Source organism: Sus scrofa, chromosome 5, assembly GCF_054392235.1.
Source record: "Sus scrofa isolate SSC_HxYL_T2T_F1_AM1 chromosome 5, Sscrofa_HxYL_maternal_Yorkshire_Landrace_v2.0, whole genome shotgun sequence".
Taxonomy (NCBI): Eukaryota; Metazoa; Chordata; class Mammalia; order Artiodactyla; family Suidae; genus Sus; species Sus scrofa.
Genome location: NC_139387.1, coordinates 66,531,548 through 66,548,230, shown reverse-complemented (window position 1 = coordinate 66,548,230; position 16,683 = coordinate 66,531,548). Strand labels below are relative to the sequence as shown.

At 45.4% G+C, this 16,683-nt stretch overlaps 2 protein-coding genes across 2 annotated transcripts; both read left to right on the top strand.

Annotated features, from left to right (window-relative positions):
* The first annotated feature begins 2,256 nt into the window (after window positions 1-2,256).
* On the top strand, window positions 2,257-6,864 carry CDKN1B (cyclin dependent kinase inhibitor 1B). Its single transcript, NM_214316.1, has 3 exons — window positions 2,257-2,773; window positions 3,320-3,449; window positions 5,554-6,864. Exons 1-2 carry the CDS (start codon window positions 2,299-2,301, stop codon window positions 3,439-3,441), a joined length of 597 nt encoding a protein of 198 aa, NP_999481.1. The 5' UTR covers window positions 2,257-2,298; the 3' UTR covers window positions 3,442-3,449; window positions 5,554-6,864.
* Window positions 6,865-8,114: 1,250 nt separating this feature from the next.
* LOC110260737 (uncharacterized) lies at window positions 8,115-10,734 on the top strand. The gene is made up of 2 exons (XM_084956741.1): window positions 8,115-9,423; window positions 10,101-10,734. The coding sequence occupies exon 1, from the start codon at window positions 8,226-8,228 to the stop codon at window positions 8,793-8,795; it is 570 nt and encodes a 189-aa protein (XP_084812867.1). The 5' UTR covers window positions 8,115-8,225; the 3' UTR covers window positions 8,796-9,423; window positions 10,101-10,734.
* The last annotated feature ends 5,949 nt before the right edge of the window (window positions 10,735-16,683 follow it).

Genomic DNA, 16,683 nt, shown 5'->3' with positions numbered 1-16,683 from the left:
ATCTGCAGACAAGCCAGGGTATGAGAAGGAGCCATTCTGAATCACTTGTAAGAGAGGAGGGCCTGTAGACTATAGCACAGGCAGACCCAGGAAAACAAACAAACAAAAACAACCAGTTGAGGCCATCAGGAGGGAAAGGAACAGAAAATGAACCAGCTTTAGGGTGAGGGTGCTGCCTCTACTCTAGTCCTGGCTCTGCTACCAACTGGCTATGTGTCCCCAGACAAGAAACCCGAGTCTCAATTTCCTCAGTGGTAAAAAGAAAGGATTGAGCCACAGGGTTCTGAAGGCTCTCTCCCCCACCCCCTCCAGCTCTTACATTCTGGAGTGCACACGTGAGGCAGGCAGACAAAGTGGACAAACAATATGTGGTTAAGAAAACAAGTTACAAGTCAAACTCATCTGTATCATAGACTCCTAAGAAAACGGCTGTGGACTACTGAAGACACCTAAGAAAACTGTTGTGTACTATTAGAACTGAAGATTAGTTTCCAGTAACGTGTATAATAACTTTGACCCAGACCAAGATCATATATGGGAGTGGGGGAAGGCAGTTAAAGACTCTTTGGGCTCTGTTTCAGATATGATAGCCCTGTTCATCCTGTTTTAACTCCCATCATCTTGCTCAAAATCATATGGATAGGTAGACTTCAAGTTGCCAAGGGGAGCAGAGAAACGCCCAAATAATAATATCAGATCTGAGAACATGGTTGTGGTGGTTGTATAAATCACTTCACAATCTGGACTTTGCGATTACTTTCACCCTTCAGCGACTTGCAGCTCTCTCAAAGCGTTCACTTGTATCTATCTGAATGTTCTGGGTGGGCTGGAGAAGTGAATCTGGTGGGAGAGAAAGGTGAAGGAAGGAAGGGGCTGTTGTATTTGGCGGCGGGACTCAGGTAGAGGAAACTGCTACAAGCCGGGAAAGAACTGAAAAATATAAAAGAGGAGACGAGTTCCCACACGCAGACCAAGTCAGTGGCCTTAACAGTGCTTGGGAAGCAAGAACCTGGGCCAGGGGTGTATCCTCGCTTTTTTAAACGAAATGTATCTGAGACAGCTACTAAGTTTATTAGGGACTTGGGAGACCAATAGAGTTTTTGATCTCGAAGCCCTTTTCTTGTTTTTATTGAGGGAGAGCTTGGGTTCAGAATACATTACAAATGCAGCATCTATTCCAGTCTACTTATAGAAAGACGTCCTCCTGGGCTTCCCCCCTAAGCCCCCTGCCTCCCCTAGAACAGCACAGACTTCTAGGTTAAGGGTGAGCTAACCACTGCTCACCCCCAGCTAAGGCACCCAGGCTCAGGGGCTCCCCGCCTCCCCCGCTGAGCGAGCGGTGGGGGCCCCCCCGGGAGAGAGCCCAGCTGGGGGCCGAGCGCCCAGCGGCGAGCCCAGCTGCCCGCCCCTACCCGCTCGGCGAGCGAGGGGAAAATAAGATCGCCCTCGGCGAGGAGAGGGAGGTCGGGGCTCCGGAGCGGAGCGCAGCGCAGGGACCAGAACCCGCCACCTCTCCGGCCAGGCCCCTCCCCGGCTCCCCGGCCTTTTGGCGAGTTTGTCTTATTTTTAATTTCTCCGAGGCCAGCCAGAGCAGGTTTGCTGGCAGCCCGGCACCTCCAGCAGTCACGCGACCAGTCGAGCTCCCGGCCGCGCGCTCGGCGGCGGCGCGCTCGGGAGGCGGGGAGGCGCAGCGGCGGCTCAGGGGCCACCTTAAGGCCCAGCTCGCCAGTCTCGGCTGGGCGGCTCCCGGCGCCGCGACCAATGATCTCCTCCTCTGTTTAAATAGACTTGCGGTGTCAATCATCTTCTTCTTCGTCAGCCTCCCTTCCACCGCCATATTGGGCAACTAAAAAAAGGGGGCTCGTCTTTTCGGGGTGTTTTTCTCCCCCTCCCCTGTCCCCACTTTCTCGCCGCTCCGCGACTCCGACGCCGGCAAGGTTTGGAGAGCCGCTCGGTCGGCGGGACCCGCGGGCTCGCAGCGGCGGGGACTCGGACTGGCTCTGCCCCCTCCTCTCTCCGCTGCGCTCCTCTCCCCTCCCCTCCCCGCCCTCCAGCTCGCCCGTACACTTGATCGGCGGAGACTCGGGGCTGCCTGGCCCGGGCTGCCCCTCGCCCCCTCCCCCAGCCCCAGCGCGCTCCTGACGCTCGGGCGCTTACTCGTCGGTGTTTGTTTCTCTTGGCTCGGAGGGCAGCCGCAGGGCTTATAAGAGGGGCTCGGGCTGGGTCGAGGCGTTTTGTTTTGTTCGGTTTTGTTTTGCGAGAGCGCGAGAGAGGCGGTCGCCGAGCCCCGGGAGGAAGATGTCAAACGTGAGAGTGTCTAACGGGAGCCCGAGCCTGGAGCGGATGGACGCCAGACAGGCGGAGTACCCCAAGCCCTCGGCCTGCCGAAACCTCTTCGGCCCGGTCAATCACGAAGAGTTAACCCGGGACTTGGAGAAGCACTGCAGAGACATGGAAGAGGCCAGCCAGCGCAAGTGGAATTTTGATTTTCAGAATCACAAGCCCCTGGAGGGCAAATACGAGTGGCAGGAGGTGGAAAAGGGCAGCTTGCCCGAGTTCTACTACAGACCCCCGCGGCCACCCAAAGGCGCCTGCAAGGTGCCGGCGCAGGAGGGCCAGGGTGTCAGCGGGACCCGCCAGGCGGTGCCTTTAATTGGGTCTCAGGCCAACTCAGAGGACACACATTTGGTAGACCAAAAGACTGATGCACCGGACAGCCAGACGGGGTTAGCGGAGCAGTGCACTGGGATAAGGAAGCGACCTGCCACAGACGGTAATGACCCTTTCGAATGCATGAAACGTCTGTTTGTCTGCCTCTCTCTGTTTGTCTGCCGTGCTGTTTTCCCTGCTTGAGGATCTTAAACCTCCGCTTTCTTTTCAGCGCATTCTGACTTAGCTCTTGGGGAACACACCTTCCTCATCTTAGGTTTTAAATGCTATTTGGCTAGCTGCTGGTCTGTTTATGACTTTTAAGTCTGAAGCATGAGACTGTGCTATCTGATAATTTCTCTAACTGAAAACATCGCGGCTCCTCCCCGCTAGCCAGCTGTAGGTATGTGACAACGTTGGGATGTTTATCAACCACCTCCCTCTTCGCTTTGGAGAGAGAGAGATTTGGGGCGTAGAATACACTTTCTGTTATGTGAAAACAACCTCATTTTGTGCCCTTAAAGGCCACTGGGAATGACGGATCCAGGATGGTGGGTGGAGGTGGTGGGTTTTTTGTCCCCTCAGTATCGAGCCAACTTGTGTCAGCCATTGTTTTTTCTAATAAAGATTATTTGTGTGTGTTCTTTTTAAAATTCCCTCCTGCCTTTAGATTCCTCTCCTCAAAACAAAAGAGCCAACAGAACAGAAGAAAATGTTTCAGACGGTTCCCCGAACTCGGCTTCAGTGGAGCAGACGCCCAAGAAGCCCGGCCTCAGAAGGCGTCAAACGTAAACTGCTCGGTGGGTTGATCACTGGAAGCAAATAAGTGACACCCGATTTGGGCTGAAGGAACTCATGGGTTTTCAAACACCAAGATACCCGATCTTAGTGGTGTCTGGCAGATTAGAGCTTGTGGGGTTTTGTTTGTATTTTATGAGGTCCAAAAAAAGGAGGAATGGGAAAGACTGGGCATCAGGGTGGGGGTACTATAATTCTTCCCAGTTTCTCTGTCCTGAGATCATTTTCCTTTGAAGCTCCCAATGATTAGAGCAAGTGTCCCAGGCAAATACTTGCAACCAAGGCCCTGTGGGTAGGAAGGTCAGTTCCCTGAGAGTCCCATCAAAACGGTGTTGGGAACAATAGGTTCTTTTTCCATCTGAACAAGAGCGGGGGTCTGCCTCCATCCCACTTCAGGAGAATTCATCTCCCAGAGGACCAAGCTGACTCTAACAGATTTTGAGCCATACATGGAAAAAAATGGCAAATAAATGATCCAGTTAAAACTTTGAGGGAAAAGTTAGGTACAAATGGCTCATATCTGGTTAATCACATGGTTAGAAATGTGAATAGAGAGGAGTGTGGCTTTCTTTTATCTATCGTTTTCACAAAGTGTCACTTGCCCTGTTTTCTGATCAGTGTGGGGGATGGAGAAGGAACCTGTGTATTTAAAAAAAACCAAAATGGAAGGCTCAAAAACGCTAAGGTTCCTATGGAATTTCTGATAACACTGAAGTTACAAAGCAGAAGTTAAGTAACTCTGCCAGAGTAAGCAATCCAGGAACACGTCAGCATGTGTATGCTAATCGTGCTATAACAGGATAATTTGGATATTTGTAGGGGAAATGGATAGTAGATACCAGGGCTGCCACTGGTTAGGGCTACCCCGAACAAGGCAAGTGGACATTTTTCCACCTACTAAAATCTGATCAATGTAAAAAACTAATTTGCATAATTCAGCCCCCCAGCTTTACATGGATTGGTTTCCATAATGATCAAACTACATATATTAGTTAATAGTTTGTACACTCCTTACAGACAATGACCGTGACCTCTTTTTTTTCCCCTCCACAAACACCCTCATAGCTTAGCATTTAAAGAGATCCTAAGAGATGTTGACATTAACTTTCAAAATCCTCATTTATAAAAATTTTAAAATAAAGAACAGGGATGAAGGTAGGGTTCAAGTTTGTTGTGTTTTTACATCAGTGTCACAGGTAGGACTTTATTACATACGTCTGATATCTTTCAGAGCTTATACAACACGGCACTATCGAACCCTACGTTATAGCTGTATATGAAGTGAAAAAAATTTCTGAGTCAACCTTAACACCTGTGGCTCTTGTTGGTTGGTGACTCGTGGCCTAGCTCATCAGATGAGCCACAGCAAATCAGACCTACTGAATTTTGATCTGGCCGCATTCTGACATACAGAGAGGCATTTGTTAGTAAATATTGCCAGTTCAGCGAATACAGGAAATAGTAGTAAGGACCTCTTCTCAAGCATTCATGTGTGTATACTCTTCATACGACTGAGAAACTAGTTTTTTTTTTGGGGGGGGTGAATAGAATTTTCTTTGGTGAGCTTTTCTATTTCCAGTTATTTTTCAAATTTAGAAAATTTTGCTACTCTTAAGTGTTAACAGTTCCTTAATTTTCCTGTGTCTGTTCTTTCTCACTATTTTTGACCCCGATTCTCTAGACCAGGGTTTCTCAACCTCTGCACTGTTGCCATTTTGAGCCGAATAATTCTTTGTTGTGGGAGGGTGTCCTGTGCGTTGTAGAATGTTTTGGGAGCATCCCTAGCCTCTCCCAGTAGATGCCAGTAGCACCCCCTCCACACCCAGTATGACAAGCAAAAATGTCTCCAAACATTGCCAGATGTCCCCTGGGGGACAAAATTATCTACTGTTGAGAAGCACTGCTCTAGACAAAAGTACCCAGCGCAGGAGAAAGTAAAAATCTGGGGATTGAGATGGCTCTAGTCACCAACTTCTACTACATTCTTCCTTTTCCATCGCCCAGGTATTTCCCAATTAAGGCAGGAACAAAATAATTCTTGTTAATATGTTGGCAATATTATTCTAGTGCTTTTCTCCTAATTCTTTTTTCTTATTTCTTTTGCAGTATTAAGAGTATGTTTCCTTGTTGATCAGATACATCACCGCTTGATGAAGCAAGGAAGATAAAAAATAAAAATTTTAAGTGCATATCTGACTCCATGAAAGGGACAACCCGTATAAAGCACTGAACAGCAACAAGTCAATAACACTAAAATTTTAGGCACACTTAAAATCATCTGCCTCTAAAAGCATTGGATGTAGCATTGTGCAATTAGGTTTTTCCTTATTTGCTTCATTGTACTACCTGTGTATATAGTTTTTACCTTTTATGTAGCACATAAACTTTGGGGAAGGGAGGGCGGGTGGGGCTGAGGAATTGGCACGGGTGGGGGGGTTATGAAGAGCTTGCTTGGATTTAGAGCAAGGAGAAAAATATTTGACTCACATGAAGAGAAGCAGTTTGGGGGAAAGATTTTTGAATGGTTTTCTTTAAAGATGTAATGTCCCTTTCAGTGAGAACCGATACTTCATTTAAAAAATCCAAATTTGAACACTGGCTGCAAATCATTGCTATTTATTTTTGCATGAAGCTTTTTCTTATTTGGGAGTTCTGATGATTCCGTTATGTGGCAGCAAATTTTTTTTTTAAAATAACAACATCCTCAGCCCCCCTCCCTCTGTCTCCCTTAAAATTGGAATGTACCAGTTAAACTATTCATCAGTTTGGTAATCACTCCAGGTAACTGGGCAAAAATCTGGCATGTATGGGGGGGAGTTTGAATGCTCAGAATTGACCATCTAGTTTTTATCAGATTTGTTGAGAAAATTTTTAATTTTCTTTTCACTTCAGGGTGTGTAGACACAGTCAAAATAATTCTAAATCCTTGGATATTTTTAAAGATCTGTAAGTAACTCGACATAAAAAATAATGAAATAATTTTTAATTTAAAGACTCATTCTATTTGTTTATTTGCCCAAAGGAAAGTGGTGTTTTTAAAGGAAAGTGCGTATAGAGAAAAGCACCCCGGGGGATGAGTGAAATGGATACTACATCTTTAAACAGTATTTTTACATTGCCTGTGTATGTGTATGAAACAAAACCATTTGAAGTGTACCTGTGTACATAACTCTGTAAAGACACTGAAAATTATACTAACTTATTTATGTTAAAAAGAGATTTTTTTTTTAATCTAGACAATATACAAGCCAAAGTGGCATGTTTGTGCATTTGTAAATGCTGTATTGGGTAGAGTAGGTTTTTTCCCCTCTTCTGTTAAATAATATGGCTTAAAAGGTTGCATACTGAGCCAAGTATAATTTTTTTTGTAATGTGTGAAAAAAATGCCAATTATTGTTAAACATCAAGCAATCAATAAAGAAAACTTCCATAGCTATTCACTGAGTTGAGCTGTATGTAATGTACCTTACTAAGCTTGAGGTATTTGATCTAGCATTATAGTCACATTTCCATAAATATAATATGAAGTGACAAATAGCTAGATAATTCAGCCCACCACTCAGATGATATTTCTGTAGGTCTGAACGTAGTAGTCACTCTTTTCCACTTAGTTCTGTATGGGTGGACAAAGCTTTCGAGGTGGAAAGTGGGAAAGGCACATTTTCATATGAATAAGATGGTCAAAGTCCCCATTAGTTCAAATATTTATGGCTTCTAGGATATAAATGTGCCACTTATGTAAATTCTTACATAAGTGTAGACTGATCACACTTTTGCACGATTGAAAATGAAACTAACGTGGTGACTTCTCTAAATTCAGTATTTACACATGCAGAGGGTTGTGAAGAATTAGAGCAATTGTTCAAACCATCTATACCTCTCATCCAAAATATTCAGATTTATAGGTCCTTTAGAAAGGGGCATGCATTGCACACTTAATTTAGATAGAACAGGTTTCCTTCAAAATGAACTGGTCATCACACACAAATTTCCTCTATTTCTAAATTTTCTGGTTGCAGTCTATCCAACCCAAAACTGGTTAATCTGAATACCAAATCTGAGGGTTCGGGGGTCCCATATCCACATAGCAAAGATACTTTTTTATTTAAATAAGAAAAAAATTAAACACAGCATTTTAGAGTCAGATTTACTAAAATGAGCCCCATAATTTCAAATTCTCTTAAAATTTGGCTAAGGTGTAAAAGTAAATTTTTTTTTCTAGGAATCTGCGAATGGTTAAATTGCAAAAATCTGGATTTGGGTTAAATTATTTCTCTCAAATATTTGCATTGAATTTATTGCACCCCAAAAAGGGCTCTAAACAAGATGATTTCAGCTTATTTTGATTCAAAATTGCTTAAAAAAAAAAAAAAAAAAAAAGCGCAGGGTTGACTCTCCTAATGCCGGGAAGGGAAAAAGTAGGTGCTTCGGGGCTAGCCCGCATCTTCCAAGTAGGTATTATTTTAATTAAAGGTTAAAGGTGTTTTTGTGATTCTATTCAAAACACGAAGGCAGGGTGTTTTTCAGGAAGAGACTGAGAAAGCAAGAAAAACAATTCAAAATGGGGAGGAAGGAATGGAGAGTCAGGAAATAATGAAATAAAGCCTCTCTGAGCCAAAAAGGGTACTTTAAGAAGAAGAGTAACAGACGGGGGGGGAAGGGGGGAAGAAATCCTCTTTTAACTGCTGCTTATACCCTCCTATTTCTTTCCTAAAGAGGCATCTTTAATGTGAATTTTTAGAGACTGCGTCTAGGAGTGCCGGGCCAGGAAGAAGTGGATGCTCGCCGCGCCTGGCACGTTCACAGGAACGCAGCCCCCAAAAGTCACCGTGTCAGTCCTTCACTCGTTCTATGTCACATCTCCAAAAGAGTCCCCGGAATTCAGAGCGTCCTCTCCCCGACCGGGTACTGGCGGGCCCGCGGCGGGCGTCCCTACGAGGGGATGCGGTCGCCGGCGCCAGCCACCCCCTACCCCGCTACCCCGGCCACTGTGCCGTCGTCTCCCCACCCTGCCCCACAGCCCCGCGCCAGCCCGCAGCGGCAGTTGCGGGGTCGGGCTGGCTGGAGCCTCCGGAGGAAAAGCCTATCAAAGTCCTGCTCCTCGTCTGCAACTGTGGGCTCCCGCACCGACCGGATCGCTGCGCACAGTTCCCGCGCCCCAGGCGCCCGCAGGCCGTGAAGGGCGGCTGCGCTTCGGCCCGCGCAGCCGGGCTGGGCGGTTTCTCCGAAACTTGACTCCCTCATCATCACTCCTCTGGGCTAAGAAAAGAGAAAAATCCCCATTACTCCGCATAATCCGACCCTGCACACCAGTACCCCGCCGACTCCAGGGTGCTGGGGGAATTTGAGTGGAGGGGAGAACATTTCCGAATTCGTGGACCCTCCAGGGCAGCAGCCCGCTCCCACCCCCACTCCGGTCTCCAATGATCCGCAGCCCCGCGCATTTCGAAAGGCTTCTCCGCTCGCCGGCGGCCCAGAAGGGCCACAGTCGGGCGCAAGAGGGGCCGAGCGTCACAGCGACTCGCGGGGGTCGCTTCCTCCCTTAGACCCACTCTGCCAAGTCCCTCCAATCGCATCCCCGCTGCCCAGTGCGGGGGGCCAGGGCAGGGAAGAACTAAGAAGATGTGGGTCCAGGGGCATGACTGGGGGATGGAGGGGACCATGGAAATCAACAGAAGGGGAACGGGGCGAGCGGTCTTTCAAGTCACAGTGCGCCCACCATCCTGGCCTTGCGCAGGGACCTTTCCCAGCGGCCAAGGAACGCCGCCTTCGCCATTTCAAATTCACCCTCATTAGCGTAGACACTTGTTCTTCCGAAGCTTTTTCGGGGTGAAAAAAAAAAGTGTTTTAAAAGCTCGTCTAGAACCTGCGATCTGTTTTTCAGGGTCTGAATTTCTTTTTTTTTTTTCAGTTTGCCATCTCTTTCACCTGGGCCACACCCTACGCCCGCTCCCTTCCCTCCGGGCCAAAATTAAGGTAAAAGCCTCGCAAGCGAAGCTGGGCGGAGGAGAGGGGGCAAGAGGAGAGGGTCCACGATCACTCTAGAACCCCTGGGGAGCGGGGGGTGGCACTGCCTGGATCTCGGCTCGCGTGGGGGTGGGGCGGGGTGGGGTCAGCCCTAGCCAGACCCCGCGGAACCGAAAGTTTAACATTCACACATAAACTCAAGTCCCCGTGCGGCCATCCATATACCGGGCCTGTCTCGCGTGGGGACACACACAGAGGAGGCAGGAATCAGTAAATGCAAAATACAAAAACGAATGGAGGCGTGCTGGGCGCGAAACGTCGAAGCGCCTCAAAAGAACCGTGAAGAAAAGGCAGGGAGAAGGGCGCGCAGCCGGGACTCGGGGCCGGGGGATTGCATCATTGCAGCTCCCCCTCCAGAAAATGGGCCCCGAACCGCGGCCACCATCATGGCGCTCGCGCCGGGCCGCGCTTCCCGCGCGCCTTCCCAGAGCACTCGGGTCACGGGCGCTGAGCCTCGAGCGAGCGTTCTGCAAACATGTCCCCCTTCTCTCTCCAGCGCCTGCCCCCCCACCTCCTCCCTTCCTTTTGTGTGCTTGCGGACGTGTGTGCGTGCGTCCGTGTGAGTGTGTATGGACCGGAGAACTTGAAGATTATTTTTTTCCTCTCTTTTTTCCCTCTCGTGCTAGTGGTTGTAAACTTGATTGGCATTGGCTGCGCCCACTGACCCCAGCGCCGAGTCCACTGAAGATTTAAGGTGGATCCGAGAAGCCGCAGCTTCGGGCGGAGTCTTAGGCTTTAGCTAGTTTTGGAGGAAAAAAAAAAAAAAAAAGCCCCGAACCGTGGGCCCGCTGCGTTTTTACGAATCCCTCGCTGCAACAGCCTCGGCGCCCGCCCCGCCCGCCGCGCGCCGGCTCCGCCCACCTCCCGCTTCTTTCCCATTGGCCCGCGAGAGCAGTTTGAATTTTTTTTTTTTTTTGGATGCTTGTTTTCTTGTTAAAAAATACCGTGTCCCAGATCAAGTGACGAAACCTACTTCCGCGGCCGGAGGTGGGGTGTTGTAGCTGGTGTTTTGGAGGCTGGAGGGAGGAAGGTGGGCGGAGCTTCTGTTTCTAAAATTTTCCCTAAGGAGCGGTTGATTGTGTACTGGCGGGTGGAGGAGACTGGGGCCGCAGAAAAACAAACTGGAGAAGCCGAGCCCAGTGTAGTATAAAACGTTAATGGATGTCCAGGGCGCATCGTTTCACCGGCTGCTGGCCAGAGGTACTAGGAGGCGCTGGCAGGAGCACTGGCGAGGATGCACCTTTCCCCTGCCTTGGAAAGGTAGAATTGGGGAGGGCGGGAGGGTGAAGGTGGCCCGGAAAAGAACACCTTCTCCTTACCAAGGGGAGAAAAAGAAAGAAACAAGAAATACAAATATAGCAAAAATGTATTATTTCAAGCGCCACCCATTCAAAGTTCATCATAATTTAGTCGGTGTCATTTTTACTGAATTGGGGTGGGGGGGAGCTTTGTCTCTGATTTCCAGGGTGTTTTTGAGTAAGGAAATGTTAATAAAATCGAGATGAGGAATAAGACTTTGAAAACGCCTCTGATCTCTGGGTCTGAAATGAATTCCTTTGATAATGTCAAAAGTATGATGAATTCTTTTGATAAAGTCAAAAGTATGATTTAGGGTAATGATATCTGTAATACAGGTCTAATGCAAGTGATAGCCTTCATTAAGTATAACTTAATCAGGTATGTTCTTACTGTGAAAAGCTTAAAAGTTTATGATAATTCAAATTACTCTCCAAATCACTGTATCGCCAGAGTAGTGGATTTAGCATATATACAGTTTTTTGGGTTTGTTACTCTTGTTGCAGTATAGCTGAGATTTCAACCAAATGTCCAGCCCCAGCCTCACACACAGACTCACAGTTCCTATTCTGTCCAACCTACAGTCTAGTTTTTAGTTCTAAACTCCCCCATTCCTAACCCAGCTAGCCCCTTAAGGTTAGCCCATACCAACAAAGCTCCTCAGACCTCTGTAAACCAACCTGCTTGTGGCCTTAGCAAGGATTGGTTTTTTCATTTGGCCACACTGGGGGCATGTGGCAGGTTCCCAGACCAGGGATCCAACCAGCTCCACAGCAGTGACATTGCCAGGTCCTTAACTTACTGTGCCACCAGGGAATTCCACCAAGGAATTTTTTTTTTTTTTTTTTTTTTCCTTTTAAGTCCACACCGTAGACACATGTAGTTATGAGGCTAGGGGTTGAATCTAAGCAGCAGTTGCCAACTTACACTACAGCCACAGCAATGGGATCCCTGGGTCTGAGCCTCATGTGCGACCCATGCCACAGCTCAGGGAAATGCTGGTTCCTTAACCCTCTGAGCGAGGCCAGGAATTGAACCTACATCTTCACGGATACTAGTCAAGTTCGTTACCTGCAAGAATCACAATGGGAACTCTCCCCAGCAAGGAATTTTTTTGAGTTAAGATTGCCTCCCATGAAGGAGTGGTCTCCTCACCCCTGGACAGGGCAGTTAAGGGGACTGGATGACCCCTTGATAGAGAAATTGTAGAAAAGATTAAAATATCAAGTGAATATTAGGACTAGTGATTTTAGAGATCTGTTCCAGACCCTTGAGATACTGTATTTCCAACTGAGGAGTTTCTGGATTTCTACTAAATTAAGTGATTTTCCTCGCTCATTGGTGTATTTCTGGAGTTGTGCCTTCCAGTATGGTAGCCGTCTATGGCTGTTGAGCACTTAAATGTGACTAGTCCAAACTGAGATGTGCTGTATATGTGAAGTAGACTAGTTTCTAATAATAATTTTCATTAAAAATTATTGATGAGATATTTGACATGAAAACTAATGTCAAATATCTCATCAATAATTTTTATATTGGTTACACACTGAAATAATCATTTTTGATATTGGGTTAAAATATTAAATTTAATTTCATCTGTTTCTTTTTACCTTTTTTTTTTTTTTAGTGTGGTTACTGGACAATTTTAATTTATAGATGCGACTCACTATATTTCCATTTGATATTGCTGTTACCAACACCCATGGTAGCGCAAAGCCCCATCGCTGAAAATTGTGGCTAATGATATTGAGGAGCCAGTGGTAACTTCTAGCTGCCATACTAACTTCCCAAATTAAACCAAGGTCCAAACTCAGCCTTGGGAACATTTAAAGAATTCTGCCAGCACTTAACACCTACTGTTTAGTCTTTTAACACTTAGCATTGGTTTTGAGCCCAGCCTATGGAAACATGGTACAGCTACATCCGATTAAATCAGACTTGATCACAGCTTTCCACATTATGTAAATAGAGAACCTGGGAAGTCCAATATGTTAGAAATGACTCTGGAAAAAAAATTTGGACTCCAGAGGAAGTCTCCCCAGGGAACTTTTCACTACCACTCGTCAGCGAAGAGGAAGGGGCTCTCATTCTAAGATTGTATCTCTAACAGAAAATTGGAACAAATGAAAAGGTGTGCCATATTTTTGGATAGGAATACTCAACATGATAAAGATGGCAGTATGTATATATCTTTTTTTTTTTTTTTTTTTTTTTTAATGTCTGCACCTGTGGCATATTGACATTCCTGGGCCAGGGATTGAATTCTATCTACACTGCAGCTGTGGCAGCTCGGGATTCTTCAACCCATTAACCCACTGTGCTGGGCTGGGGATTGAACCCGTGCCTCTGCAGCAATCCGAGCTGCTGCACTCAGATTCTCAACCCACTGTGCCACAGTGGGAATTCCTATGCATATCTTTTAAGTTGAATTTGTACCTTTACATTAAACTCTGGTAACTTCTGATCGTCATTATTTCATTCCACGGTTCAAACATTCTAGATGCTGAGAACCATACTATTTTAATTACTGAGATTTAGAGTAGTTTTAATTACTCATCGCACTAATCATCCACACTCCAACCAGTACCTTTACGCTTCCTTTTTTCAGAATTTTCCTGGCTTCTTTTGCTTACCTCCCTGTACTACGACACCCCCCCCCCCCAGGTTTTAAACGCATTTTGTCTAGTTGCAATATAATTCCTATCGGTGCTAAAATATAAATAGAGGGGATCCTTATTTCACACTTCATACCAGATAAACTCCTGAAGGACCAAAGAGTGAAAAATTAAAAAAAAAAAAAAAGAATATATACCAGAAGAGATCTCAGAGGATTTTTAAAAATATAATCTCAGAATGGGAAAGTTTTTCTAAGTATGACACAACACATTCAGTTCATCATTGGAGTCTCTCCAAAATCCCTACCTTATTCTGGCTTTCATATTCATAAATTTGATGACGTAAAAGTAAAAATGTTCTATGTGGCAAAACCTACCATAGAAAGTCAAGAGACAGTGGCATGGTGGTGATAGTTGCATAACAATGTGGACTCAGGGACACTGAACTGTACCTTTAAAAATGGTTAAAATGGGGAGTTCCTGTCATGGCTCAGTGGAAACAAGTCTGACTAGTATCCCTGAGGATGGCGTTTGATCCCTGGCCTCGATCAGTGTGTAAAGGAACCGGCATTGCTGTGAGCTGTGGTGTAGCTCCAATTTGACTTCTAGCCTGGGAACTTCCATATGCATCAGGTGCGGCCCAAAAAACCAAAATAAAGAAAGGTTAAAATGGAGTTTCTCTGTGGCTCAGTCAGTTAAGGATCTGGTGTTGTCACTAAAGCAGCTCAAGTTACTGCTGTGGCTTGTGTTTGACCCCTGGCCTGGGAACTTCCACATGCTCCAGGCATGGCCAAGAAAATTCTTTTTTTTTTTTAATTTAAAAAACTGGTAAACTTGATGTTGCATTGTAATTAACTATAATAGTAAATAAATAAATACATATGCAAACACAAAGATCTCCCCTTCTCCATGGGGAATATGTTCCAAGACCCCCAGTGGATGCCTGATGCCGAGGAGAGAACAGAGCCCTATAGGTATTGTATTTTCCCCTAAACTACAGGGCCAGTAGCACATGCAGGTTAGATACACTGCACAAAGGGAAGATTTGTGTCCTGAGTGGGATGTGGGGAGACCATCAAGAAATTGCATCATTGGAATTCCTGTCGTGACGCAGTGGAAATAAATCCAACTAGGAACCACGAAGTTGTGGGTTTGCTCCCTGGCCTTGCTCAGTGGGTTAAGGATCCAGCGTTGCCGTGGGCTGTGGTGTAGGTCGCAGATGCAGCTCCAGTTAGACCCCTAGCCTGGGAACCTCCATATGCCATGGGTTTGGCCCTAGAAAAGACAAAAAGACCAAAAAAAAAAGAAAAAAAAAGAAAAAAAAAAAGAAAAGAAATTGCATCATGCTACTCATAAGTTCCCACAATTTAAAACCTCCAAATTGTTTATTTCTGGAATTTTTCCATTTAATATATCCAGGTTAACTGTGGGTAACTGAAGCTGAGGAAATCAAAAACTCAGATAAGGGGGGACTACAGTACTGGAATAATTTTAAAGTTCATCTGTGTCCCATCTAAAGGAATCTCACAATCTATCTTCTTCTGGATCCTATCCTTTCTGAGGCTCTGAAATGAGGCTGCTTAGGGTAGAGTCCTGGTTACCTAATTAACTTCTGCCCTCGAGACCCTTTTGCAAGTTCCTTTGCATTTTGTATTCTATTTCTTTAGCTGTATAATGAAGATGCTTATAGCTCTCTCATAGGGTTATTAATACTGTTCAGTGGGATAATGTGTGTGCAGAACTTAGCACAGTACCTGGTATACAGTAAATTAATAGTAACCATTTTATACATATAATTAGCAGAAACATCCAGTTCTTATTTTGGATTCTCAAGTAACCACAACCAGCACTCTACTGACCTTGCAACTATATTTTCTCATCTTTAATTACTGCTCTTATTACCCTTAAGAAGAATGTAATTTTGGGGGGTGGTAATTTAGCAAACAGAATATACTGCAAAAAAGTCATTGAAAATGTAAGTTTTATGTATATTTTACCAGTTTTTTTAATTTAAAAATAATGCATTTTTAGAGTTTAGAGCCATCTGTAATTATCTTAGGAAGACCTGGAATAGATTTGTACTGAAGCAATAAAACTCATATTCATACACAAAGGCAACGGCAAACTGGAAAAAAATGTTGGGAACCCATATATCAAAGGGCTAATTTCTCTGATAAGTAAAGAGTTTCTACAAATCAATGAGAAGAAGCAAGCAAAACAATAGAAAAGTAAGGAAAGGATACATATGCAATTTTCATAAAAAGACATACAAAAGACTCTTAAAAATGTGAAAACAGGGATTCCTGATGTAGTGCAGTGGGTTAATGATCCAACTTGTCACTGTGGTGTTGCTGGTTTGATTCCCAGCCTGGCGCAGTGGGTTAAAGATCTGGCATTGCTGCAGCTGTAACTTGGATTTGATCCCTGGCCTGCGAACATCCATATGCTCTAAGTGTGACTGGAAAACAAAAAAAAAGTGAAAGCATGCCCAATTGCAATTTGAAACTACTGGGACTTGTTATATACAGAAACATAAATTTAGGTAAATTAGAGTTACAATTAGCATCACTCAGGTACAGTAGGCCATTATCCATTCTTGATAGTTTAACATTTGCTTTCCTCCCTTCTATCCGAAGCTGAGTGACTTTTTCCCCAGCTTCACTGATGACAAGAAAAGCAAGAATTTGCATGTGTGGAAGTCATGACCACCTCTCAAGTTTAGTGTGAAATCCCTCTTATCCAAACCATCTAATTTTTGGCTTACTGGCATTACCTTACTTTGCCCATAGAAATCCCCTAGAATCAGGCTCTTAAAACAAGTGCAATGACCTTTCTCAACACATTTCATCCATTTCTCCTTTTTTTTTTTTCCCATTTTATTGCTGCACCTGTGTCACATGGAAGTTCCCAGGCTAGGGGTGGAATTGGAGCTGCAGCTGCCGACCTACACCGCAGCCACAGCAACACCAGATGTGAGCTGCATCTGTGACCTTCGCTGCAGCTTGCAGCAACGCTGGACCCTTAACTCACTGAATGGGGTCAGAGATCGAACCCACATCCTCATAAACATTATGTTGAGTTCTTAACCCACTGAGCCACAATGGGAACTCCCATTCTTTTTTCTTCTTTCCTTTCTGTCTTTTTTTTTTAGGGCCGCATCTGTGGCATATGGAAGTTCCCAGGCTAGGGGTCGAATCAGATCTGTAGCTGCCAGCCTGTGCCACAACCACAGCAACATCAGGTCTGAGTCACATCTGTGACCTACAGCATAGCTCACAGCAACGCCGGGATCATTAAC